Below are 23549 nucleotides of genomic sequence, written 5' to 3'. Positions count from 1 at the left end.
GCAGAATCTGTGCCAGTCTTTGCCCAGGGAGCTCACCTTCTCAGCTGGGCAGGTGGGAGCCCAGGGACAGAATGCAGGCTGTCTGGAGGGCCTAGTGCTCCTGCCTGAACAGAGTTTCTGCATCTGGTTTGCGGTGTTGATGGAGTCACCTCTGGCCTCTTCAGGCTGACCTTAGCAACCAAAAAGCCCCCTAGACTCCCGCCCACGCTCCTGCCTTCCCTTTATCCGCGGCTCCCTAGCAGCCCGCCAGAGGGCTCCTCTTTTCTTCCGCTCCGGGGCAGAGCCCTGGTAGACCCGCCTTCCACGGCTCAGCGCGTGCGCCGGCCTGCTCCCAGTACCGCATCCCCAGAGGCCTGGCCTTCCGGGAGCCAGGAGCTTCGGGACCTGGTCATCTCTGGGCCTGTAGGCACCGTAGGCAGCCGACTCCATATGTGCCCTGCCTCCATCCCCTCACCCCCAGGGCCAGCTCTCAGCACCCCAGGCCCTGGCACAGGCCCCTCCCTGACCCATTCTCCAGGAGGCAGGTTGAGACAGCTGAGCCAGGCCGGGCTCATTGTCCTTCGAGCAGCCATCCGTGTCCCTCGGGTGGAGCGGCCGGCTTGGTGTCTGCAATCCCAAGCCGCCCTCCCTCCTCCAGGCCCGTCCGGGCGTCCAGCGTGGGCAGCAGTGTCTCCTTGCATTTGGCCGGCGCCGGGAACGCAGCCAGGATGTGCAAGGCGGGTTGGCCTGCCCCGGGGGTGGGAGGCCCTGGTGCAGGTACCCCATGGGCGCCCCACTTTCACCCCGGGCAGAGGTAAGGGGTGCACTCAAGAGGAGCGGCTGGGACGACTCTCCCCATTCCCGCCTCCCTCCTACTAAGCCGAAGCTCCCTGGTTGGGGGGGGTCGTTGGGGGCACCCCCAGGCTCGCCCTTGCCGAGGGCTCCTCTTGCCGGATGGGAACTTCCTGCCGTCCAGCCGGTGGAGGCTGCTGAGAGCACAGCTGGGCCCCTCTTCCTCTGTGAAGCTCCAGTGGAAACTACGCGAGGGAAACGCGATCTTCTGCGAGCCCTTCCCCCAGACCCGGGAGGAGGGGCGCCTATTGTGTGACTGCCGCCTTGCGGGCAGGGTGAGGGGCACCGGGTCCCCAGAGGGCGGATCGGCCGCAACCTGCTTGGCGCTAGTGCCTCCCACTCGCGGGGTCTGGCCGGGGAGGCCGCGTTCCGTTTCCTGCTCGCGGGAGAGTGCTGAGCCTCCTTGTTTGTTTCCCCGGGGTTGTCATGGAAACCGGGGCGGGGCAGCTCCCGCCGGGCTCCTCGCGGTCGCCGCCGGGTGCCGCCAGTGGGGGCCGCGGGGGCCCCGCGCTGCCGGGGCTCCCTAGGGGACCCCAGCTCCAGGGAGCCAGGTGTTTCCTCGGGCACCCCGCCGGCCAGCGAGGCGGCCCTGAAATGCCATCTAAGCTCCTCTCTCTGCTCCAGAACCCCAGGGCTGGGCACGGCGCCCCGGCCTCCTCTGACACCCTGCTCCCCAGCCTCACCCCCTCCCACCGGTCCAGTCTTCCCGACTTCCTCCACAGGGCCCTCTGAGCCCCCCTGCATCCCATCAGGCCCTGGCTGGTGTTCTTTCCCCTGCCCCCCATGCCAGGCATCTCTTCAGCTTCCTCTGCCCCCACTTCCTGAGTCCCGGAATCCCCTGACCCCTGCCCTAGATCCCCCAGCCCCTCTCCCTCCCAGCCCCACCAGCTTCCCCTGGGCCAGTGACCCCCCAGTGCCAGCCCTGGGCTGCCCCTCTGCTGTGAAGGCTCCCTGGGGATCCCGCCCTGCTCAGCTAGCCTCCCTGAGCCCCTCCAGGCATGGAGGGGGCATGACCTTTCTCCAGCACCAGCACACTGGTAGTCGTTCCGGGAGCTGAGGGTCAAGAAGTCGCCGAGTGCCTGTGAGCCTGGCCCTGGGCCGCTGGGGGCGGCGCCAGGGAGGACAGCCGGGAGAGGCGGCCAGGTGCGGGCTGCGCACTTTCTCAGAGCCCAGTGGCTGCAGGGGTGGGTCTGGGGCGGTGAACATGCCCAGCTGCCGGACTGGCGAGGCTGGAATCTGAGGCCATTCTGCATGGCCTTTGGCTCTAGGATACAGAGATTCCTGGCACCAGGCTCATTGGGGGGGGGGGGGGGGGGGGGTGGGTAGGGAGGGCAGGGGCACTTCAACGAGCCGAGCTGCAGGCCCTGGCAGGGCTGGCTGAGGGGGTTCACGGGCGCAGGTGCCCCAGCCCCTCTGCATCCCGGGCCTGCTTCCAAGAGAGGAGGGGAGGGACCCTCTCCTGCCTGGGCTGGTCTCAGGCCTGGAGGACAGGGTCGGAGCCCTCCTGGGAAAGCACAGATTCCATCCCCCCCGCCCCCACCTCACGGCCACCTGGGGCAGGACCTTGGGGCAGACAGGGGGTCCTGGGAGACAAGCTGCTAAAAATAGGCCTTGGGAATGTCTGAGTGCCTATGACTCAGCCAGGCCTGGAAGAAGGGCAGGGAGGGGTGGACTCTGGGGGTAGGCAGCAGGCTCTGGCCCGGGCTCAGCAGTGGTCCCGGAGCACACACTGGAGCCGCAGGGCACTGGGTGCAGGAACGCCAGAGCAGCCCTGCCGGCCTCCAGCCCTCGCAGGGGACAGCCGTACTCTTGTCCATGCTGAGGAGGGGGCCCAGAGACTGGGGCGCAGGGGGGAGGCTTCAGGAATGGCTGGCAAAGGCCAGGGGCAAGTGCCACAGTGTATGGTCTGGGATGGGGGTGGATCTTTGTAGCTCCGAGGGGCAGAACTTCCCTGGAAGATTCCTCAGCGGTCACTGGGGCCGAGCCTTGCTCCACAAGTTCTCCCAGTGCCTGGAGCCCAAGGGAGCCCGCCTTGGGGCCCCCGCCTGCCCCCTCTGTCCAGAATCCTGCCGTGGGGCAGGGTCCCACCTAGTTCCCATCTGGGTGGAACACAAGCGGGTGAGGGTGTGGCCGTGTGCACAGAGAGGGTGAGCACGCGCTGGTGGCCTTGGCCAGCAGCCAGAACCCCGCAGCAGCCTCCCCCAGGTCTCAGGGCCCTGGGTGACCTCACGCTGGCAGAGTGTAGGGGGTGTATTCTGGGCACAGAGCAGCCTGGGGCAAGAGGCTGTGCTGGTCGCTCTGTCCCTCACACTCCAGATGCCCACAGCCCTGGGGCCAGTGCTGGGAGGGAGAGCGCGGGGCTGGGTGCTGCCCGCGCGGGGTGCCGCGTCTCGGGATGTGCCTGGTGCCTCACTGTGCCTTCCGTGTGTCGTGCAGCCGCCGCCACTAGTGACCCCCAAGGGCCAGGCAGGTCAGGGCTGGGTCTTGAACTGGCCCAGTGGTCCTGAGTTTGGTTGATCTTGGGCCAGGTCAGCACCCCGCCCCTCCCAAGAGCTTCCTGGGGCAGGTGACCTGATGGAAGCCGGAAGCCTGCTCCTGGAGGGGCTGTTAGGGCCTGGCCAGCACCTCACAGGGAAGCCTCAAATGGGGCCGTGCCTGGCCAGAGAGTCTAGAGGCTGTGGGAGCTGTCCACCCTGCACACTCCCCAGTGCTGGGGGACTGCAGCTTTGGGGGGTCCCTAATTTCACAGGTGGGCAGGCAGACAGGGAGCTGGGGGAGGTGAAGCTTTGGGAGGGTTCCAGGGAGAGAGAGTGTGTGTGTGTGGTGTGTGCGTCTGGAAAAACTGTGCTAAGTACCAACCCGAGGGCTACGCCCATGGGCCTTGGCCCCTCTTGGCCTCCTCCCCACACCAGCCTGCGCTGTGGCTATGGCAACGGCAATAACAGCTGGGCAGGCCAGGAAGAGACTCATCACCCTGGTTTGCAAGAGGGGGGGCTCTTGCTCCCCCACTCCCAGAGTCTGGGGGGCTTGGAGTCCAGTAGGGAGAGGGGTCATCCCCAGGGCCAAGTGTGCAGAAGGAAGCCGAGCCCAGCTCAGGGTGGCCCCCCTGCCCCGGAGCCCCCGAGACGCTCAGATGGGTGTGCCCACACAGATGTGCCCGCAGGCCCTGGACACACGTGCGCATACTGGGTGCCAGCTGTTCACTGTCCCCTCGGGTTCATCACGCAGGGGGAGCTGACCTCCGCCTGGCACGCCTACTCGGGTGGTGCACGCACCGTTTGTGGCCTGACCCCAGGGTCTGCCGTGACAGATGCCCACCTCCCCAGACAGTCCTGCCCGGTGCCCCCACCCACCCGGCCCTCTCTGTCACCAGGGGGTCTCGACCCTTCCTCCCCTCTCTGCTTCTGCCTGTCTGTCCGTGTGCCTGTCCCACTCCGGCTGTCTCTCATTTCCACTTCTCTCTTGATCATGAAGCCAGGAGTGGAGGGAAGCTGGGCCAACCCTCCTGTTCCTGGCCTGGCCTGGTAGACCAGGAACAAGCCAGGGAGACACCAAGGGCTGGGTGGGGGCAGGTGGGCAGCCACAGCTCCAGAAACCGGGGAGGCACTCCTGTGCCCGGGGGGAGAGGGTGGTGAGGCTCGGGGCAGGGCAGGCTGGTGTGGTTCCTGCAGTGGAGGGTGGGCACCGCTCCTGAGGGTGGAGGGTGGGCACCGCTCCTGAGGGCAGCAGGCAGCCAGCCACATGGGGCTCCAGGGCAGGGATCGAGCTTTGTCGACCCCAGGGCTTGCGGAGCCCCAGTTGGGGGCAGAACTGTGGCCTACTCTCAGAGGGGGGTCCCAGGGAGGAGGGAGGACCAGAGTGGTGGGGGAGCATGGGGTCTCGAGCGCTGACCTCCCCGAGGCTGGGGCGTGCTCCACCACCGCGGGGCCTGGCAGGGGGCAGAGGGCAGGTCGGGTAGGTGTGGGGGTACTGAGGTGCAGGTGGCCGTCGCTCCCCTCCTCCCAGCTACAGGCCCAGGGGGCGGGGTGGGGGGGGAGGCTGGGGGGGAGGTGGAGGGGTTCCCTCTGCTCAGGGCTGAGGGCCTCTCAGAGGATGGTCTCCAGCACCCTCCGTGGGGACAGGGCCTGGTCAGGCCCAGAGATGACGATTTGTTTTGAGGGACGGGTGTGTCGAGGGGAGCCGAGGACACTGGTGAAGGTTCGGGGTGGGGGCCGGGATGGGGAGAGGACTGAGCGCTGAGGCTCTGCTGAAGCCAGGAGCTGGGTGTGGCTTGAGGGGTCACGGTGGAGCAGAGAGGTGGAGGGTCCACAGGGAAGGTAGCCCCTCCTGCAGCAGAGGGCGAGAGGGGGTGCCCTGGGCGACACTGACCGACAGGAGGGTGGGGCAGGGCAGTGTCCTCTGGGGCGGGGAGCAGGGGGACGCCACCCAGGCCTCCCTGCCTCCGCCTGGGCTGAGGGGCAACGGAGACCCGTCCATCAGCCTCCCCACCAACCCCCGATGGCCCCCACCAACGGCCCGCCATGAGGCCGCAGGCCTCTCTGCTGCGATGGCCTAGGGCCCTGCAGCCCGCCAGCGCCAGCACCCTTGGCCTTCCCCCATTCCTGGAGCGGGTGGGGCCTGCAGTCTCCGCCTGGCACCGGAGAGGCTCCGGGCCGCGCCCCCTTCCTTGGACATCGGACTTGGACCTCTCCGCCCTCTGCCCTCGGCGCTTCCTGCGGAGATAAGGACCCCTCCCCCGCCGCCGCGCAGCTCCACGGAGGCCTGGGCGTTGCCGCACAGACTCCCCCCACCCCCGACATCCCGCAGAATCTCCCGCCCTGCCGTTGATGGGTGTCCCCGCCTTGGGAGGGGATGTCCCGTCTCGGAGTCTCAGGGGAGTTCCGCTGCGGTCCGACGGACATCCAGGGGCGGGCCGAAGCGGGGGTCGGTGGAGACTGGGATGTCCCTTGCGGGTAGGAGACTGGGGCGGGGCAACCTTCTGGTCCCACGCGTGATGAAGGCGGAGGGCAGTTCGTGGGGGAGGGCTACCAGGCTGAGAATGCCCTGGTAGGTGCCCCCCGCCCTGTATCTAGGGAAAGGCCTGGAAAGGTACGACACGCTCGTTTGCATCTATCTGCATTATAGCGGTTACCTTCGGGGCTCCAGCACTCTGAGGCGGGGGTGGTGGGGGGGCGTGGGGTGCTCTCTCCCGCTCTGGGGAGCCCCCGCCCAGAGTCCGGGGCGAGGGCGGGGCTCCTCCGGGGTTCCAGCCCAGTCCAGTCGGCGAGAGTGCCCGCCGACCTCCTGGACCCCCTCGGACCGCACTCTGCCGTCGGCCAGGCCCGGGTCTTGCCCCAAGGCGAGGGTGGACCAGATGACCTTTCTTGGCCTGTTGGCTGGAATCCGAGGCCTCCGGGTCCAAGTCCAGGACTCAGGGGGGCGGGGCGCTGGGGGTGTGTCCCAAAGGGGCGGAGCCCAGGGGTCCTTGAAAAACGCGGACCGGGCGCGACCCACCCAGTCCAGCGCTCCGGTCTGCTCCCGCCTGGCCATCTTCCCCGATCCGGCGCCACCATGCCCAAGTGCCCCAAGTGCAACAAGGAGGTGTTCTTTGGTGAGCGCACCCCACCCTCGCCCTCCCCGGCTCGAGCTGAGGCTTCCCCCTCAGCCCCACGCGGAAGCGCGGCCCAGGGTCCATCCCTCGGGGCTGCCCGGGTGGGCCGAGGGCGCAGGGGGACCTTGGGCAGCGCCTCGGGGCGACACCTAGCCTTGCTGGTGGCCGCCTGGGTGTGCCGGTCGGGCCTCCGGCGTCTGGTCGCCGTCCATCTCTGCCCCGCTCTCTCTCCGGGTCTCACTGAGTCTCCGGTCTCTGAATCTCCCTGACTCTGGGGTCTCCCTGTCTCCGGGTCCCGCTATCTCGCCCCTTCCCTGGCGCGCCCTGGGCGGGGACCCCGGCGGGTCGGAAGGAACGTGGGGCTCGGGCCGCTTCTCCCATCGTTAAGTAGAAACAGACGCGGAAACCCGCGCCCCGGGCGGCGCAACCCCGGGCGCCTCCTCCCGCCCCGCGCCCCAGAGCCCAGGGGAGGTAGGGGGGCAGGAGGAAGTGGGAGGTCCCTCCCGCCCCAGCACTGCGGTCGCCGGTGCAGAGGCGGGGGAGGGCTCAGTCTGGGAGCCCGGCCCGGTCCTGCCCGAGACCCCCACCTCCTCCCCCTCCAGCCCCACCCAAGCCCTCGGGGCGCCCCGAGGACCAGCGCCCACTCCCGCTCGTTAGGCGCGAAGCTCTGGGGACTGGAGGTGCCCCACCCGCGGGGGCACAGGTGCCGCTGAGCCCCTGGGTGGGCCACGGGGCGCTGTGGGCGGGCCTTGGCAGAGGGGTCTGGAGAGCGTGGGTGTGAGCATGTGCGTGTGCCCCGTTTCACGGAGTCTCATCTGTGCCTCTGCAGCTGAGCGGGTGACTTCCCTGGGGAAGGACTGGCATCGGCCTTGTCTCAAGTGTGAGAAATGTGGGAAGACACTGACCTCCGGGGGTCATGCCGAGGTCGGTGGGGCCCGGCGGGGCCAGCGGGGAGGCTGAGGGGTAAGGGCAGGGCGGGTCGGCAGACCCTCATGGCCGCTCTCCCTGCAGCATGAAGGCAAGCCCTACTGCAACCACCCCTGCTACGCGGCCATGTTCGGTCCCAAAGGTATGCTCCCCATGCCCCTGCCTGACTCAGCCCTCCACAGCCCCTGGCCACCCCTAACCTGCCCTCTACCTCTCTGCAGGCTTTGGGCGCGGCGGAGCCGAGAGCCACACTTTCAAGTAAACCCAGGTACTTCCCCACGTCTCACCCTGCCCCGCCCAGTGGCCCTGAGCATGCGTCCCCCGCAGTGAGGTCTGAGCGCCCTGGTCCTGCACTCACCTCTGTCCTTGTGTCTCTGCACAGGTTTTGGAGACCCATCTCCAGCTGCCTGCTGGGCTGCTCTCCTCCAGGCCGATGGCAGGCCTTTCTCCACAGGCACCTGGGGCTCCCCTTATAGACCCCCCTGCCCTCAATAAATGCGGACACTTGGAAGACCTGCTTGTGTGTTTGCATCCCTGGAGCAACAGTGCAGGGGTGTGGCCGGGGTCCCGACGCCAGGCCACGCCGGGCACTCCTGGGGGTCCTGACGCCAAGCCATGCTGGCACTCCCTCTTCCTGCTGCTGCCAGCCTTGCTGCCTGCTGCCCTGGTTGGGCAGGGGTGCTCTGCGGGGAGCCCTGCTGGACAGCCCCTTGTCCAGCTCTGCAGATGTGCAGCCCTCCTCCCTGGTTCTGGAACAGGTCAGCAGGAACAGAGGGCCACAGGGTGAATCGCTGAGCTGGTTCCGCTTTTGAGAAGCTTTGGGGCGCTGTGGTGGGGAGCCCTTGCCTGCCCTCCCCACTTCCTGTGGCTCCACCCTTGTCTCCATTCCTTACCCCACCCCGCCAGATGGAGCCAGCCCCCTCCGTGCATCCACCCAGACACCACCTGCCTCATCTGCCCCCACCCTACGCCCAGGGGCTAGCATGTGGCCTCTGCCCGATGGGGGACTGTGAACACTGGCTGGGGAGCGACGGCTGGGGGCTGTCTGGAAACTCTCATGTCAGCCTGAGCCTCCCTCAGAGCCCTCCCCGTTCCCCCTACTTGGTCACTGTTGCTTTGGCTCTGGCAGACTGCCCCGTCCCAGAACTTGATCTAAAGAGCCCAGAGGGGTCATCTCAGCCTTGCATGTGGCCTCCGCCCTGCCCCATGGCTTGGCTATGGGTCTGGCAGGCTGGCTCTGGACAGGCGTGGGGGGCCCCAGGGAGGTGTGTGGGGTCACGTGTGTGTGTGTGTGTGTGTGTGTGTGTGTGCGAGAGAGAGAGAGAGATTTGGGTGGTTCAGAGAACTCCGAGGGGTGGGAGCTGGAGAGCCTCTGGGGATGGATGGGACCAAGGAGGAGGGGGCAGAGGAGGCTGAGTGAGCCTGGGTGTCTCAGTGCTGCGGGAGTGAAGGTGTCTTCGGGGCCCAGGGACTGAAGGCTTGTGGGCAGAGCAAGCGCAGAATAGGGAGTGTGTGCACAGGAAAGTCTGCCTTGAGCTGCTGGGAGGCAGCCCTGAAGAGGCAGTCGACTCCTGGCCCCACGGTGTGGTTCGCTGTCTGGGGGTGAGGGGCGGATGAGTGCTTAGAGAGTTGAGGCCTGCAGAAGAGTGGATCAGCCAGGCCTCAGGCTGGGAAGGAGGATACTCCACGCAGAAGGCCCAGCAGGTGCGAAGATCAGAGAGGGAAAAGGGCTCAGGAACCACTTCGGGCAAAGTCTGCCGGCACTACGGCTTGCGGGCCTAACCAGGATAGTCTCCGAGCTCGGAGACAGAAGACAGCCAGACTGCAAGCCTGTGCTGGTCCCAGCCCTTGTTGAAGGAGGACCCTGGAAGGGACTGAAGTTGGGGGTGAGGGGGCAGACAGCAATGCCCCCATGACCGTGGTGGGAGGAGGACTCTTGGGAGGTAAGCTGCTTGTGGGTGGCCAGTGAAACAGCCTCCTGGGGTTCAGGTGCCTGGGTCAGAGGCCAAGTTCTAGAGAAGGGGGTCACTTCTGCGGGGGACACAAGGGATGAGCAGCTGGCTGTGCCTGAGATGGGGGCAGGCAAAGGTAAGGACTGGGAGTAAGATGGGGGAGTCAGGCGTGACCACACTTCCTGTCTGCTTAGCCAAGGCTGGGGTTGTTTGGGGAGCACTTTCTCTGCCTTCTCTCCCGCCCCTACTCTTGTCCTCTTTACAGCTTTATTGAAGCATAATTTCATGCCATGAAACTCACCTATGCACATTCCGTGCTTTTTAACCAGTTCACAGAGTTCTGCAACCATCAGCACAATCCAGCTATAGACCAGTCTCCTTGCCCACAAAAATTCCCTCATGCCCACCTGCTGCCACACCCTGGTCCTAGCCTCTGTCCAGGTCACCTGCTTCCTGTCTCTGTATACTTGCTTTCTGGACACTTTCTATAGATGAAAAGTAATATTCGTTGGAAGGACTGAGCTGAAGCTCTACTATTATGGCCACCTGATGCAAAGAGCCAATTCGTTGGAAAAGACCCTGACGCTGGGAAAGATTGAAGGCAGGAGGAGGGGGCCACAGAGGATGAGATGGTTGGATGGCATCACCCCCTCAATGGACATGAGTTTGAGCGAATTCTGGGAGATAGTGAAGGACAGGGAAGCCTGGCGTGCTGCAGTCCATGGGGTCGCAGAGTTGGATACGACTTAAGCAACTGAACAATAACACATCACATAGTGTTTTGTATCTGCCCTCCTCCATGTCTAGGCGAGTCCTCGTAGATTCCTGGCACTTGTATTGTGGGGTCGTCTTAAGGCTAGCTCTGAAATTACCCAAACTGCTTTCCAAAGTGGCCCTGCGGATCCCGCTCTTCAGTGGTAGGAAGAAGGCTGAAGGGGCAGGACAGAGGCAGGCAGGGGTGGGGTGGGGACGAGGTAAGGGGTAAAGAGGGCTGGCTAGGCAGAGGCTGGACTGGACAGGAAGGGGCCGGGCGGGGGTCTGCAGGCGTAGGTTTGAAGGGGAGAGTCGCCGGCCGGTCAGGAGGAGCACCCTCCTGCGTGGCGCGGGGCTGATCGGTCGAGGGACGTCTCCCGGTGCCCGGGTGCCGGCCCCCGCGTCTGCGGCCTGGTGCGCGCGGCCGGGCCCGGGAGCCCGCAGCGGCTTGGCCCGAGAGGGCTCGAGGAGGCCGAGGATCGCTCCCGGGGTTGTTGACGCCCGGCAGCGCTGCCCTCCTAGCCGCCGGCGGTTGCCCTGCCGCCTTTTGCAGCAACCGGAGGTGCGGAGCTGATTGGTGGGATCCGGACAAGGCGTGTCGGGGTTGCAGAGATTGAGTCGCCCCCCGGAGCTCTCAACGCCGATTGGTGCTCGACGCACCGGAAGTGCCTCCGCACGGGTCGGCACAGACAGCACCCAATGCCGGGGGCGCCGCTCATTGGGGGAGCTGGAGGCGTGTCCCAGCTTGCGCGGTGACTGGGCGCAGGCCCAGCGGGGGCGGGACATGCGCGGCGATTGGGCGCGGGGACCCCGCGCTCGCGGGGATTGGACGCGCGGAGGCGGTGGCGCGCGGTCCGGGAGAGGCCAGTGGGAGCTCCATGGGGAGGCGGCGGCGGCGCCGGCCCGACCCGGCGGACGCGGCCCGGGCTCTGCCCGAGGCCATCGCTGCGTTGAGCCGGACGCTGCCCGCCGCGCCCAGCCCCGAGACCTTCCGCCGTGCCAAGTTCGACCATCCGGAGGCGGTGAGGCCAGCAGGGCAGGCAGCCGGGCGCGGTGGGCCCGTGGGTGGACGAAGGGAGGTGGCCAGCTCCACTGGCAGTCGTTCTTTGATTCCCGCAGGCCCCCGCGCTCTGGCGGCTGCTCTTTCGTGTGCTCTCGCCGCTGCCCGCCGACGGCGCCTCGGCCTCGCTCGCCCTGGGTAAGCCTTCCCGCCAGCCCCGCTCTGGCCGGCCGCGGCCCCGCCCACCAACCACTCACGGGACAGCCCTCTGCAGAGCCCCGCCCATCTCCCCGCTTCCCCGCCAGACCCGTCCTGGTGGCCCCGCCCTGCCCCTCCCACCATCCACTCACGGGGCAGCTCTCTGCAGAGCCTCGCCCACCTCCCCGCCTCCTCATCGGACCCTCCGTGGTGGCCCCGCCCTTCCCCGCCTCCTGGCTAGGTCCCCGTGTCCCTAACGGGACCCTTCCGAGCGTGCTCTCTGCTCTGGGGTCGTGCGTGGGGCCCTTCCTTAGAGTCTGAGGGAGTGTCGCCTCCAGTGGGTGGCCCCCCTGAGCTGGCGTCTCCTATCGCAGAGGCTCAAGCCCGCTGGGTGAAGTCGGCGCTGCGCTCCCAGGGCTACCCGAGGCGGGCGCTGGTGCAGCTCCCGGACGACGGCTTACAGGGTGGCCGCGAGTTGCTGCTGGCCCTGGCCTGGCTCCTGGCCCGCGGGCCCCTGCCCGAGCGGCTGCTGACCCAGAGCCATGTGCGGCTGGGCGACGAGATACCCGTGTGTGAGGTGAGTGCAGGAATCCCAGCCCGGGCCGGAATCTGGGGTGCGGGAGCTGGATCGGCAGGGTCGGCCCTGTGGGGGTCAGCGTTGCCCTCCTGAATGCCCGGGCGAGCACACGGAGGCAGGGCAGGGCCCGGTGTGTCCACAGGGTCTGTCCCCAACTCTTCCTGGCACCCCTCAGACCTGGCGGTGGTCACTCGCCTGGGCCTCCTTTCCCTTTCGGGGTACCTGTGTGGGGTGCAGGGGCAGCGTGTGACCATTGCCCCCTCTGCAGTGTGAGGCCCTGGCCAGCCCTGGCCTGCCTGCTCCCAGCGTGGAAGCAGAAGGCTGTGTGGACATCCGCCACCTGCAGTGGCTGATGGGGAAGCTGCGGCTCCAGTGGCGAAACCTGATGGCCGGTCAGCAGGAGCAGTGCGCCCTCCTGGGCAAGGTAGTGCCGCTCGCGCAGTGCCTCTCTGCTGCACAGGCCTGTCTAGCTTCCAGCTCAGGATGGGGCTGGCCTTTGGCTGGATGTGGGTCTTCCCAGGCCTGGCTGGGGACTGACTGGTTGGGGGTGGCCCAACGGTGGGACGCTACGGCTCCGGATTGTCCAGGAGGGGCCTTGAGCAGGTGCTGCTGGGCGTCTGTGGGGCAGGGAATCAGGGAAGCCAGCGGGGGGAAGGCACCTTGTCCTCCCACTATCTCCTGGGTGTAGGCTCACAGGCAGTGGGCAGCTCTATCGGGGGTCCTAAAGGCTGGTAGGGCTCAGCTGTGGGGGCACAGGGGTCCCCCTACTGGCCTAGGGCATGTTCTGGGCTGAGAAGTGACTGGGTAGGTGGCCTGGGCTCCCTCTAGCACAGGTTTGGTGCTAGAACCCCTGGCAGCGGGTCTTTTGCTCAGCTCGCGTTTCCTGGGACGCCTTCACCCCTTCTTGTCTGGGCTCCATCTGCTCCTGCTGTGTGGGACGTGCCCCCCTGCTGACCTCCCTGCTACCTTCAGGCCTCCCCTCGCTGGTGCACCTCCCTGCCCCCCAGACCCAGGTAGTCTGTGTCCCTGCCATTGGCCTCACTGGACCACCGAGCCTGTCTGGGGCTGTTTCTGCCACCGCCCAGGCCTGCCACTTGATGATCTGAGGAGAGTACAGGGGTGTGGGAGCTGGGTGGGGGTGCTCCTCCCTCTGCAGGGCCTCCTGGTGGGCCCCAAGCCAGCCTCAGCAGTGCTGACTACTGTCCCTTGCTGGGCCCTCTCTGAACCCCCTTTCCTGGTCTGTACCTTGCCTAGTGCTGGGGGACACCCACATGCTCAGCATGGGGTCTGTGCTGCATTTCAGATCCACTCATACACCCGTGGCTGCCACAGTGACCGCAGCCTTGGCCACCTGTCTGTCACCGAAACGGAGCTGCTCAGAGACCCTGAGGGCGGCCGGCAGGTGAGGCTGGTGGCACCAAGGTGGGTGTGGCCCAAGGTGAGAAGGGGCCTGGGAGGGTGGCACACCCAGGCAGTGGATCGGCTGTGGGTGGTCGTCAAGCTCACCGTCTGGCTTGCGTGGGGGATGGGCACAAGCTCTGTCCCTCTCCTTGCCGGGCCTGCCAGTGCTGCCATGAGTGTGTGTGTGGCTGGGCACGGTCTGGGCTGTGGGGACAGCACAGGCATCGGGTGGCTGGCAGCCAGCTGTGGTGGTGGCGGGGGGATGCTGGAATTAAGGAAGACGCCCAGGGTCTGGGCTGACGGGTGTGGGTGCCTTGAGCCTATGGAGGTGTCGCCTGGTGATGGGCTGGGAGTGGCCCACTCTCTGCTGACCTTCTTTTCAGAAGCCCCCTCCATTACTGTGTCCTGCCTGGAGGCTCACGTGGCCAGGGGCTCCTGGGACAGACCGGTGGCCACGACTTGAGTGCTGGGCTCTGGCCGTCCAGAGTGAGGCTGGTACTGCCCGGCCTGGGGGCACTTGGCCGGGAAGAATGACTGAGGCTCAGGATGGGCCCAGCAGGTCTTGACTGTAGTACTCCGTGCTCCTGGGGGTCTGCTCCCTGATGTGGGGTCAGGGTGGCCCGTGGGGCCCACCTGGCCGGCGTTCCTGGCGGCTGTCTGGCTGGCTCTGTGGGCAGGACTGTGCTTGGCCCTTGAGGTGCTGAGGCAGCATCTGGGTGTACTGAGATGCCCTTGGCCTGGTTCCCATTTGGGGTGACTCAGCGGGGCCCGGGCCTCCTGCCCTGGTTCCCTGGTTGGGGGAGCGCAGGGGCTGTGGCAGCCCCAGCCTGGTGCTGTCTGGGACCCCAGCCTCCGTGGGCGCTGTGGTGGGGGACGCTCCCCCTCCGCCTGGGGGCTGGTGCGAGTTGGTGCCACAGGACTGAAAATGGCGTCGTGGCCAGGCGGAGGGTTACTTTGACTTTTCCTCCCAAGGTTTGCGGATGGTCTGCGGGTGGCAGCTGGGAGCAGCCTACTTGAAGGGCCTGTGCTCTCAGGATGGGTCCCAGAAGCTTCTGGGATGGTCTCTGGTTGCCGTCAGTGGCCAGGTGCGCTGTGGGGCACTGGGCATTGTCCTTGTCCCCAGTCTGCTTCTGTATGGCCTGCCTGTTGGGGGTATGGGCACCCCCGGGACTGTTCTTGGGAACCGATGAAGCTGCTTTTCTCACTCGCCACTGGGTGTGTGTGTGTGTGCGTGTGTGTGTGTGGTGTGGGCATGTGGCTCCACCCTCCCAGGTCCACAGGCCTCCCCCAGGTCACAGGGCGGTTCTCACCGCAGGTACGTCTGCCTCTACCCTGCTCCACTGGCTCCGGGCTGGGCCCTTGGCCTGGTGTTCAAGGCACCCCCTCCGTCTGGCCAGCGGTGTCCAGCCCCCGGTGGCATGACGATGGTCGTGGCCTGGGTCTCCGCGCAGCCTCTGAGAGAGAAGGCCATCAGGGCAGCCTCAATGCTGGCTCCGGCTGCTTGTTGGGCCCCGGAGCACATTCTGGGCTCTCTTCTAGGAGTGGCCTGGGCCTTCCCAGGGGACCAGAGGCCTGGGAGGCTGTGGAGGCCGATGTGTCTGTCGCTTGCCATGGGCCCTCTGGGTGGACCACACCTGGCCTCACCCCCTTCGGCTTCCTGAGGCCGTGGCGGCCTGGGCAGGCAGGTGGGGGCTCAGCACAGGGGCCGCCTGGACCCACGCGCGCCGGTGTGGGGTCTGTGGGTGCGGGCGTGGGGGCAGGGCAGGGCGCAGGCGGCCCTGTGGCTGTGTTCTCCACGCTGGGCCCATGGCCTGTCCTCCGTCACCCTGAGCCAGACACCGCGCACCAGGCACCTGACCCCCACCCCTGCCCTGCCTTCAGGTTTAGGGGGTTACAGGGGAGGGGCTTCCCAGAGCCCAAAAGTCTCTGCTGTCCAGGACCTCCAGCTGCCCAAAGCCTCCAGGGTGCAACCCTCCGTCAGCGGGGATGTGGCGTGGAGTCCTGAGTGAGGGGCACCGGCACTCGGCCCCCACCCGCAGGACCCATGGTTGGGGCGGTACGGGGGCTCCCGGGGTGGTCGAAGGCGCGCGGGCCTGGCCTGGCGGTGCTGGAGGTGAGGCCGCCCCGCCCCTCCCGTCGGCCTGCTGTGAGGCAGGAGTGCGCTGAGCATGATGGCGGGGCCCTGTGCTTGGCTCTCACCCGCGGGGCTTGTGTTGCAGCTGTTGCGGCGGCTGGAGATGGAGAACGCGCAGCTGGAGGCGGCCCTGGAGTGGCGGCGCCGGGAGCTCATCTTCTGGCAGTGGATGGTCAGGAGGCACCCCCCACCCCCTGCCTGTGCTTTCCCTCCACACCCCTCCCCTCCCATCCCACCCCTCCCCTCCCCTGCCCTGCCCTGCCCTGCCCTGGCCACGGCAGCCCTGGGCCTTGGTGGGTCTTCCCATTCTCCAGGCGAGAAGAGAGGTCTCAGGGACGCCCCCTCGCCCAACCCTGAAGCTGGTTTTTCACCTGGGCCTTGGGTTTCGAGTGTGGGGCTCTTTCAGACATCGTCTGTCCCATCTCCACCCTTCCCAGCTCCTGAGGAGACCCAGACTCCTCAGGGGGTCTCAGCCTTCTGGAAGTTTGGCCTCTGTGCGTCCCTGGTGTCCAGGCCCCCTGGGGTGAGGGTCGGTCCAGCCCCCTCTGTGACCTCGGGGTGGTAGCTGAGCCCTGCTCGCTGTCCCCGCTGGCTGGGGAACCTGGCCCATGGTCGAGGCCCAGGCCTGCCACCCTCCTTCTCACTGAGGTCTCTCCCTGCAGGACACAGTCCTGGATGCCTGCTCCCCGGAGGCCTCACCGCACACGTTTCTGCCCAGGATCCCCGAGCTGGGGGCTGGAGCAGCGCGGCTGCTGGCGCAGGAGCTGCAGACCTTGCAGGAGGAACTGCGGGAGGCGGCAGAGGCCCGGCGGGCCGCCTGGCAGGCTGCGGTGAGCTGGCTGTGGGCCTGGGCCACTTGACCATGGACTTCCACGCTGGGGTTGCTCCCTTCGCTCTGTTTGGAAGACGTGGGCTCACCTGCCAGACTCCCCGGTGCCTCACCCCAGCCATCCTGTTGGATGGCTGGAGTGCTCGGTGGGGCTGATGGTGGGCTCCCCGGGTCTGTGCCCTGGGCTCTGAGCAGGCCCTGGGACTCGGCCTGCAGGGAGCAGCCGGGCCCAGCTCCCCGCCACGCCTCAGGGAGGAGCTGGGCCCGAGGCAGGGTGGTGGGCCGCGTCCCAGGCGCCTAGCGCCCCCGGCTTGGGGCCGAGGTGCTCAATGAGGGTGAGACAGCCTGGAGGGACCAGGCCTCGGAGCAGTGACCTCTAGGCAACGGGAGGGGCTGCGGCGGGGCTGGGGTGGGGGTCAGGCTCAGTGAGGGCCGGGGGCCCGGGCGTGTCCCGGTGGACGGCTCGTCCTCGGCTCACTTGCCGCCGTCTCCTGTGCAGGTCGGAGGCCACGGGCCCGAGTGGAGAGCCGCGAGGCAGGCCCTGCAGACGGCCGTGGCGCAGCACCTGGCAGCCCTGCAGCGGGCCTGGGAGCAGGACGAGGGCCGGGCCCGGCCCCACGGGCCCCGCCGGCTGGTGAGGACCGAGGCCAGGGAGCCTGGCGGCCTGGGCCTGTGGGCCACCGAGGCGACAGAGGCGCTTAGGGCCCGGGAGGCCTGCCTGGAGGCGGCGCTGTGCCAGCTGCAGGGCCAGTGTCGGCAGGAGCTGGCCAGGCTGGCAGGAGCGCGGCCTGGCCTCATCTGGGTCCCGCCGCCCGCACGCTGAGCGCTGCAGGCGCCCCCGCGTCCGGACGGCCTCGGAAGGGCAGGGTCCATCCCCAGCGGTGCAGGCTCTGGGCCCTGGGGCCCCACCTCGGGCAGAGCGCGCCTGCGCCCTGCGGGCCTGGAGCAGGCACGGGCTCTGCCCCTGAGGAGGTCGTGGCAGCCCACCGTGGTGCCATGGGTGTCAGGCCTTGCTGAGCACTCTGAGGAACGCTGTGGAGGCCTGCTGGCAGAGCCGAGGCTCCAGCTGGCCTCTCTGGGGAGATGGGCGCCCCTCAGGCCCAGGGAGGGCCCCTGGGCAGGGTGGTGAGGTGGGGCCGGCCCGGGGCTGCCCGGGTGCTGGACAGACGGGCAGGGCCTGCAGCACGGGGCGGGTGTTGGGCAGTGTGCCCTGCGTGCCTCTGCACACCCCACTTGGGCCAGCCTGTGCCTGGGACGTGTGTGGTTACGCGTGAGTGTCAGATCAGGATGCCCGATGGGAGCCCTGGGTGGGGGGCTCTGCTCTGTCCTTGGGGGTGGTGCCCAGGGGCCTGGGAGGGAGGCCACTGCAGACAGAGCAGCTTTGTTTCCAAGGCCGTGCAGGAGCGGGGCCTGCCTGACAAAGAGCTGTCTGTCCGGGGATGTCCCGCCAGAGCCAGCCTGTCCCCGTCCTGGGAGCTTGGTTTCTCGTGCTCACGCCCCACCCCCTGTGGGCACAGATGGGGTCTGGCCTCCTGGGCCAGGCTGCCCTCTTCCCCAGGTCCCCAGGCCCCCCCAGGGTATGTTCTCATTGCTACTTTGCCATCTGCCTGGGGAACGCTGGCCCATGCCTGGGGGCACCAGCTGGTCCAGGCCTTTGTCCCAGGTGGGGGCATGCCTATGGCGCCTCTGCACTGGCCTGTGGAGCATTGGCCAGAGCCGGCAGCGGTGAGTGGACGCCCCTCTGAGGACTCCCTGTCTGACCCTATCCCGTGGCCGGCCTCTGGGTTCCCTGCACCCCCTCCCTGGCTGGAGTCCTCCCACCAAGGCTGTGGCTCCTTGCTGCCTGCAGTTGGGGTCCAGGCACCTGACCCAGGCCCTCCGCCTTGGGTGTTGAGGCCACTTCTCATCTCCCTGCCACCACCCTCCTGCCTGCCGGACGGGAACAAGTCCACGGAAGGACGCCCTGCCTCCTGTGGACTCCCCGGGGCCGTGATGGCCACGGCCTTTGGGAGCCCGAGCTTTAAAAACACAAGTGGGAACTCAGTGCCTCGGGGCTGTTGCTCCTCCTCTGACCCGGGGGCCCAGTACAGTTCAGCCAGAACCCCCATGTGTCCGTGTGTCTGTGGGACTTGGGGTGCTGATCCTGAAACACGAGGTGGCCCAGCTTGAGAGGCCAGGCTGGTGGGCGGAGGGTGCCCCTGTGGTGACCCTGAGACAGGCGCTTGCCCAGGTTGTGGGGTGCAGGCTGGGCCCCTGGGGTCGGGCTCCTTCTGCTGTCGTAATAAATGAGCCTGGTCACAATCCGGCCACTCCAGGGGGCTGAGGTCCAGTGGGCAGGCCAGAGGCCTCGGAGAATCTGCCTGGGCCTCAGACCTCATGGGCTCCTTCTCTGACCCTCTGCTGCGTCTCCACCTCTGCACTCCCCCTGGCCTGCCGGCCACCAGAGTCCCCTTCTGCTTGTGATGTGACAGGCTCACAGGCAGGACCCCTGGGCTCAGATCCTGCCCCTGACCGCTGGCCTCGCGTGGGGCAGCCAGACCCACGTGTGTCCTGGAGCCAGCCCGGCCTCCCACCCGCAGACACAGCCCTGCAGGAGGTGGGCACACCGCGCCCCACTCGGTGGGGACTCGCTGCATTGAGGCGGAGGCCTGGTCACTGAAAGGAGCTGGAGCGGCAGCTCGTTGCGACACCTGCCGTGTGTCAAGGCTGGAGTGCAGCGGATGGAGCTGTCTGTCCAGGGGCCCCAGAGGAGAGGAAACGGGCAATCAGACGAACCTTCGCTGTAACCAGGGGCGACGGGCAGGGCCGCCTGTGGGTGAGGTGTGGGGCGGGGGCGGGGGCGGGGTGCCTGGATTCGAACCGCGCCGCCCCCAAGCCCCCTCAGGCACGTGAGGTGGGCTGTTGCCAAGGGGAGAGGCAAGGAGCCAGGGTCACGGCACGCGGGCCCCCTGCCGAGGCCTCCTGGGGTCCAGGGGCTGAAGCTCCAAGTCTTCTAGAAAACAAGCCCGTCGCAGAAGACCTGCAAGCAGAACAGCGTGATTCAGGCAGGGAGGGCTCGCCCCCAAGGGGCCTCCCTGGCGGTCCCGCTGTGAGACCCCGTGCTTTCGCCGCAGGGCGCGCCGGTTCCACCCCCGATCGAGGACCTAAGATCCTTGCGTGATGCGGCCAAAAAAAGGCGCTGATCACGCGCGTGTGACCTTGGGGACATGCGGCTCTGGGGTCCCACTTGCCCCCGGGCCCCTGTCCTGGGTCACCCGTGGCCTTAGAAGGCAGGGCGAGGGCCCAGGTGCCCCCCACAGCCGGGTGGCTCCGCCCCCCGCGCCCAGACTCTTATCCCCTCCGCTCCGTCTCCGTGGGCCTCCAGGCGCTGGACCTCCCTGCCCGCTGGCTGGCCCCCATCTCCCTCGCCTTATTTGCACTGGTCGACCTTGGCCTGGGGGTGTGGCTGGCTAGTCAGGACCACAGTCCCCCCAGACGCCCCTCCGGGTGGCCTGAGGGTGTCCCCCGATCCCGCTGAAGTCCAGGTGCGGGTGAGCAGGAGCATCTCTGAGCGGCATGTAGGAGACATTCCCTGTCGGCGGGGCCCAGCTGGCCACCCGTGCCCTCCCCGTGGGCGTGGCTGCTGCCCACGAGGTGCCCGTGAGCTCTGGGACCTCAGCTGGGTCCTGGCTGCCAAGTGTGGCCGGGCAGCAGGCTCTGTGCTTGGCGGGGTGGGGGCAGATTCTCCACTCGTCCGACAGCCAGGACCACCGCGGTGCCTGTGCCTGCCCTGGGGCTGGGGGCGGGTGGGGGCCACCCCCGGGCGGGTGGGGGCCACCCCCGGTGTCTGGGGGACAGTGGACACCCAGACGAACCTGCATAAGGGGTAGGGGCGCGCCCTGCGGGGTGGGGAGGCCCGAGGTGAGAGCAGTGGTCTGAGCAGCCCTGCCGAGGGTGGGGAGTGGGCAGGGAGGACAGGGTGCTGAGTGTCCTGTCCAGGAGGGGGGTCAGGAAAGGGGGTGCTTCCGGGGAGACTGCGTGGGAGCGGCACGGGCTGCAGGCTCTCCTGTCTCTGGTGGGGGAGGTGGTACCCTGTCCAGGGCCAGGTCCCGTCTTGGTTCTGAACGGCCCCTCTGGCCCAGGTGGGGAGCGTCTGGGGCTCAGTGAAGGGTGGGTGAGGGTTGGGCTGGCGCCTGGGGTCTGTCGCTCTCTTGGCTGTGGGGCGTGTCCGCTGGTGGCTTGTCTTTAAAGCTGTTTTTCTTCTTCTAGCCTCTGTCTCTTGTTTTAGCAGCCCTGTGTCTTCACTGTGGCCTGTCCAGCTGGGGCTCTGGGGCTGGGTTGTGGTGTGTGGGACCTGAGATCCCCAGCAAGGGGTTGAATAGGTCCCCCTGCACTGGGAGTGTGGAGTCTCATCCACTGGGCCAACAGGGAATTCCCTCTTCTCGTCTTTATTTACAAGTCCCGTCTCCCCTTCCCATTTAGGGACATTATTAAATTGTGGTAAAAAACACAACATTAAATTTGCCATCTTAATCTGCCTGCCAATGCAGCAGACACTGGAGGCACAGGTTCAACCCCTGGGTGGGGAAGATCCCGGGAAGAGGGCATGGCAACCCGCTCCAGTGTTCTTGCCTGGAGAATCCCATGGACAGAGGAGCCTGGTGGGCTACAGTCCATGGGGTCACAAAGAGTTGGACTCGACTGAACGTGAACACAAAATCATTTTTTAAAAATTGAAATATAGTAGATTTATAATACTGTGTTAGTTTTGGGTATATAGCAAAATGATTCAATTATATATATATTTCAGATTCTTTTCCATTATAGGTGATTACAAGATATTGAATATATTTCCCTGTGTTATACAGTAAATCTTGGTTGCCTATCTGTTTCACATTTAGTAGACTGTATCTTTAATACCATGGAAGTCAAAGTGTCCATCGCTCAGTTGTGTCTGACTCTGTGACCCCAGGCTCCTCTGTCCTTGGACTTCTCCAGGCAAGAACCCTGGAGAGGGTTGCCATTCCCTCCTGCAGGGGATCTCAATCCCGTATTCCTGACTGATTCTTCCCTACCCCTTTTCCCTTCTGTGACCATAAGGTTTTTTTCTCCTATGTCTGTGGGTCTGTTTCTTCTTTTTTTAGAATTAATTGGTTGATGGCTTTTGGCTGTGCTGCCTTCGCTGCTGTGTTCAGCCTTCCTCTAGCTGGTGTGGGCTGGTCTTTCCGTGGTGCTCCAGCTTCTCACTGCAGCGGCTTTCCTCCTGGAGCACAGGCTCTAGGCTCACAGGCTTCAGGAGTTGTGGCTTACAGGCTTAGCTGCTCGGCAGCATGTGGAATCCTCCCAGACCAGGGATCGAACCCCTGTCCCTTGCATTGGCAGTCAGACTCTCAACCACTCGATCACCAGGGAAGTCCTGAGTCTATTTCTGTTTTGTAAATAAATTAATCTGTATCATTTTTTAGTTTCTACTTGTAAATGATATATAATATTAATATTTCTCTTTCTCTTTGTGACTTACTTCACTTAGTATTATAATGTCTAGGTCCACCTATGTTGCTAAAAGTGGCATTATTTCATTCTTTTTTATGCCATCCTAACCATTTATTTATTTTTAAATTTTATTTCAAACATTAATCAGATTGAACGCTGCCACCTGAATTAACTGATCCACATGGATTTTTGCCTGATGTTTGCTGACTTTCAAAAATTGCTTTGCAGGAGTTCCTTGAAAATTCAAGATATGAACACATCATTGGTTTCACACATTATAGATATCGTCTACATTCTGTCCCCCTCGTAGCTCAGTTGATAAAGAATCTGCCTACAATGCAGCAGGTTCCAGTTCGACCCCTGGGTTGGGAAGATCCCCCAGAGAAGGGAAAAGCTACCCACTCCAGTATTCTGGCCTGGAGAATTCCATGGACTGTTTGGACAGGGTCACAAAGAGTCGGACATGACTGAGTGACTTTCACTTTCACTTTCTGTTCTGTTGTTGGCTAAAGATTTGCTCATGGTTTCCCTTTGTTGAATAGAAAATTTAAATTTTGTTTTAATTGAATTATGGTTTTGCCTCTTGCTTTTTACAGTTAGCATTTGAAGATGTGTTTCCGTCTCGTGTCATATTCTCCGCATTTCCTTCTTCAGTTTTTGCCTCATTCCATCCAGAGTCTGCCTGTGTGTGGAATCAGGCAGGAATCCAGATCTCTTCCATGCAGTGAGCCAGCTTCCAACACCGTCCGCACACAAGCATGCCCTGGCCTCCTGGCTCTGCTGTCAGCTGCTCCGCGCTCAGCCCTTCTCTCCCACCGGGCCGTTCACGCACCAGCAGCACGCTGCTTTCAGCCCCTGCGTTTCGTCAGGGTTCGCCCTTAGGAGCAGAGCCAGTAGAGGTTCTAAATGAAGAGATGTGCTGTCTGCGGTTGCTGGTGTAGAAAGAGCCTGTGTTGGCGGTAGCTTCGTTTTGGCCGCCTTGCTGACGCTTACCGATCAGCATGGTGGTCCTGTTCTTAGCCTTCAAGGGCACACGCCTCAGATTTCCCCGTGAAGTACGGCACCATCTGTGCTCTACATAACTTTTCACAACTTTTAGAAAGTTTCCTTCCGCTCCTATTTTCCTAAGAGCCTTTTTAGAATCGTAACTGCCAAATGGTTTATCTTCATTAATTAAGACAGTCATATGATTTTCTCCTTTACTTTATCATAATGAATTGCATTAACACATCAGCACCCTTTCCGAAGTCAAGCCACCCTTGCATTCCTGTGAGAAGTCCTGTTTGATCACAATGCTGTAACATTTAAATATGCAGTTGGTTTTGATTAGGTATAATTTTATTTAGAACATTTATATTGATACTCGAGGGGAAATAGGCCTATGACTTTCTTTCTTCTCTGTTTTTCTTTGTATTTCCCTTTTTCTGTTATGGAATCAAGGTTACATTGGCCTCATCATAGCCTCTGCCATCTATTTTTTGGAATAACTCATTAAGATAGGAATTAATTAGGCCTTGAAACTTTTTTCTTGGTCACACTGGGTAGCACTCGGGCTGTTTGTTCCTTGGCCAGGGATTGAACCTGTGCCCCTGCACTGGGAGTGTGGAGCCTTTTTTTTTTTAAGTTTTATTTATGTGGCTGCACTGGATCTTCATTGCTGCGCGAGCGTTCTCTAGTTGTGGCGTGCAGGAGCGACTGGTGGTGTGCGAGCATCTCATCGCCTGCTGGGCTTCTCTGTTGCGGAGCGTGGGCTCTAGGCATATGGGCTTGGTCGTTGTGGCGATCGGGCTGAGTTGCCCTGTGGCATGTGGGACCTTCCCAGACCAGGGATCAAACCCATAACCCTTGCATTGGCGGGTGGATCCTTAACCACTAGACCACCAGA

At 64.7% G+C, this 23549-nt stretch overlaps 2 protein-coding genes across 5 annotated transcripts; both read left to right on the top strand.

Annotated features, from left to right (window-relative positions):
* Positions 1 to 6295: 6295 nt before the first annotated feature.
* On the top strand, positions 6296 to 7861 carry LOC102410096 (cysteine-rich protein 1). Its single transcript, XM_006043321.3, has 5 exons — positions 6296 to 6421; positions 7251 to 7345; positions 7433 to 7490; positions 7570 to 7616; positions 7731 to 7861. The coding sequence occupies exons 1-4, from the start codon at positions 6382 to 6384 to the stop codon at positions 7608 to 7610; spliced, it is 234 nt and encodes a 77-aa protein (XP_006043383.1). The 5' UTR covers positions 6296 to 6381; the 3' UTR covers positions 7611 to 7616; positions 7731 to 7861.
* A 2154-nt stretch (positions 7862 to 10015) lies between these two features.
* TEDC1 (tubulin epsilon and delta complex 1) lies at positions 10016 to 18501 on the top strand. 4 transcript variants are annotated; one of them, XR_003107022.2, is made up of 9 exons: positions 10318 to 11075; positions 11173 to 11251; positions 11626 to 11828; positions 12097 to 12252; positions 13132 to 13230; positions 15449 to 15535; positions 16026 to 16193; positions 16692 to 17917; positions 18042 to 18501. XR_003107022.2 is itself a non-coding variant. In XM_025277440.2 (8 exons), the coding sequence occupies exons 1-8, from the start codon at positions 10932 to 10934 to the stop codon at positions 16828 to 16830; spliced, it is 1095 nt and encodes a 364-aa protein (XP_025133225.2). In that variant the 5' UTR covers positions 10316 to 10931; the 3' UTR covers positions 16831 to 16964. The 4 variants fall into 4 exon arrangements, 3 of the variants coding, with proteins under 3 accessions (XP_025133224.2, XP_025133225.2, XP_025133220.2); XM_025277440.2 differs by lacking the exon at positions 18042 to 18501 and having other exon boundaries at positions 10316 to 11075; positions 13132 to 13250; positions 16692 to 16964; XM_025277435.2 differs by having other exon boundaries at positions 16692 to 18501.
* The last annotated feature ends 5048 nt before the right edge of the window (positions 18502 to 23549 follow it).

The sequence above is a fragment of the Bubalus bubalis genome, chromosome 20 (assembly GCF_019923935.1).
Source record: "Bubalus bubalis isolate 160015118507 breed Murrah chromosome 20, NDDB_SH_1, whole genome shotgun sequence".
Taxonomy (NCBI): Eukaryota; Metazoa; Chordata; class Mammalia; order Artiodactyla; family Bovidae; genus Bubalus; species Bubalus bubalis.
Note: the sequence above shows the minus strand (reverse complement) of the source record. Positions and strands in the feature narration are given on the sequence as shown.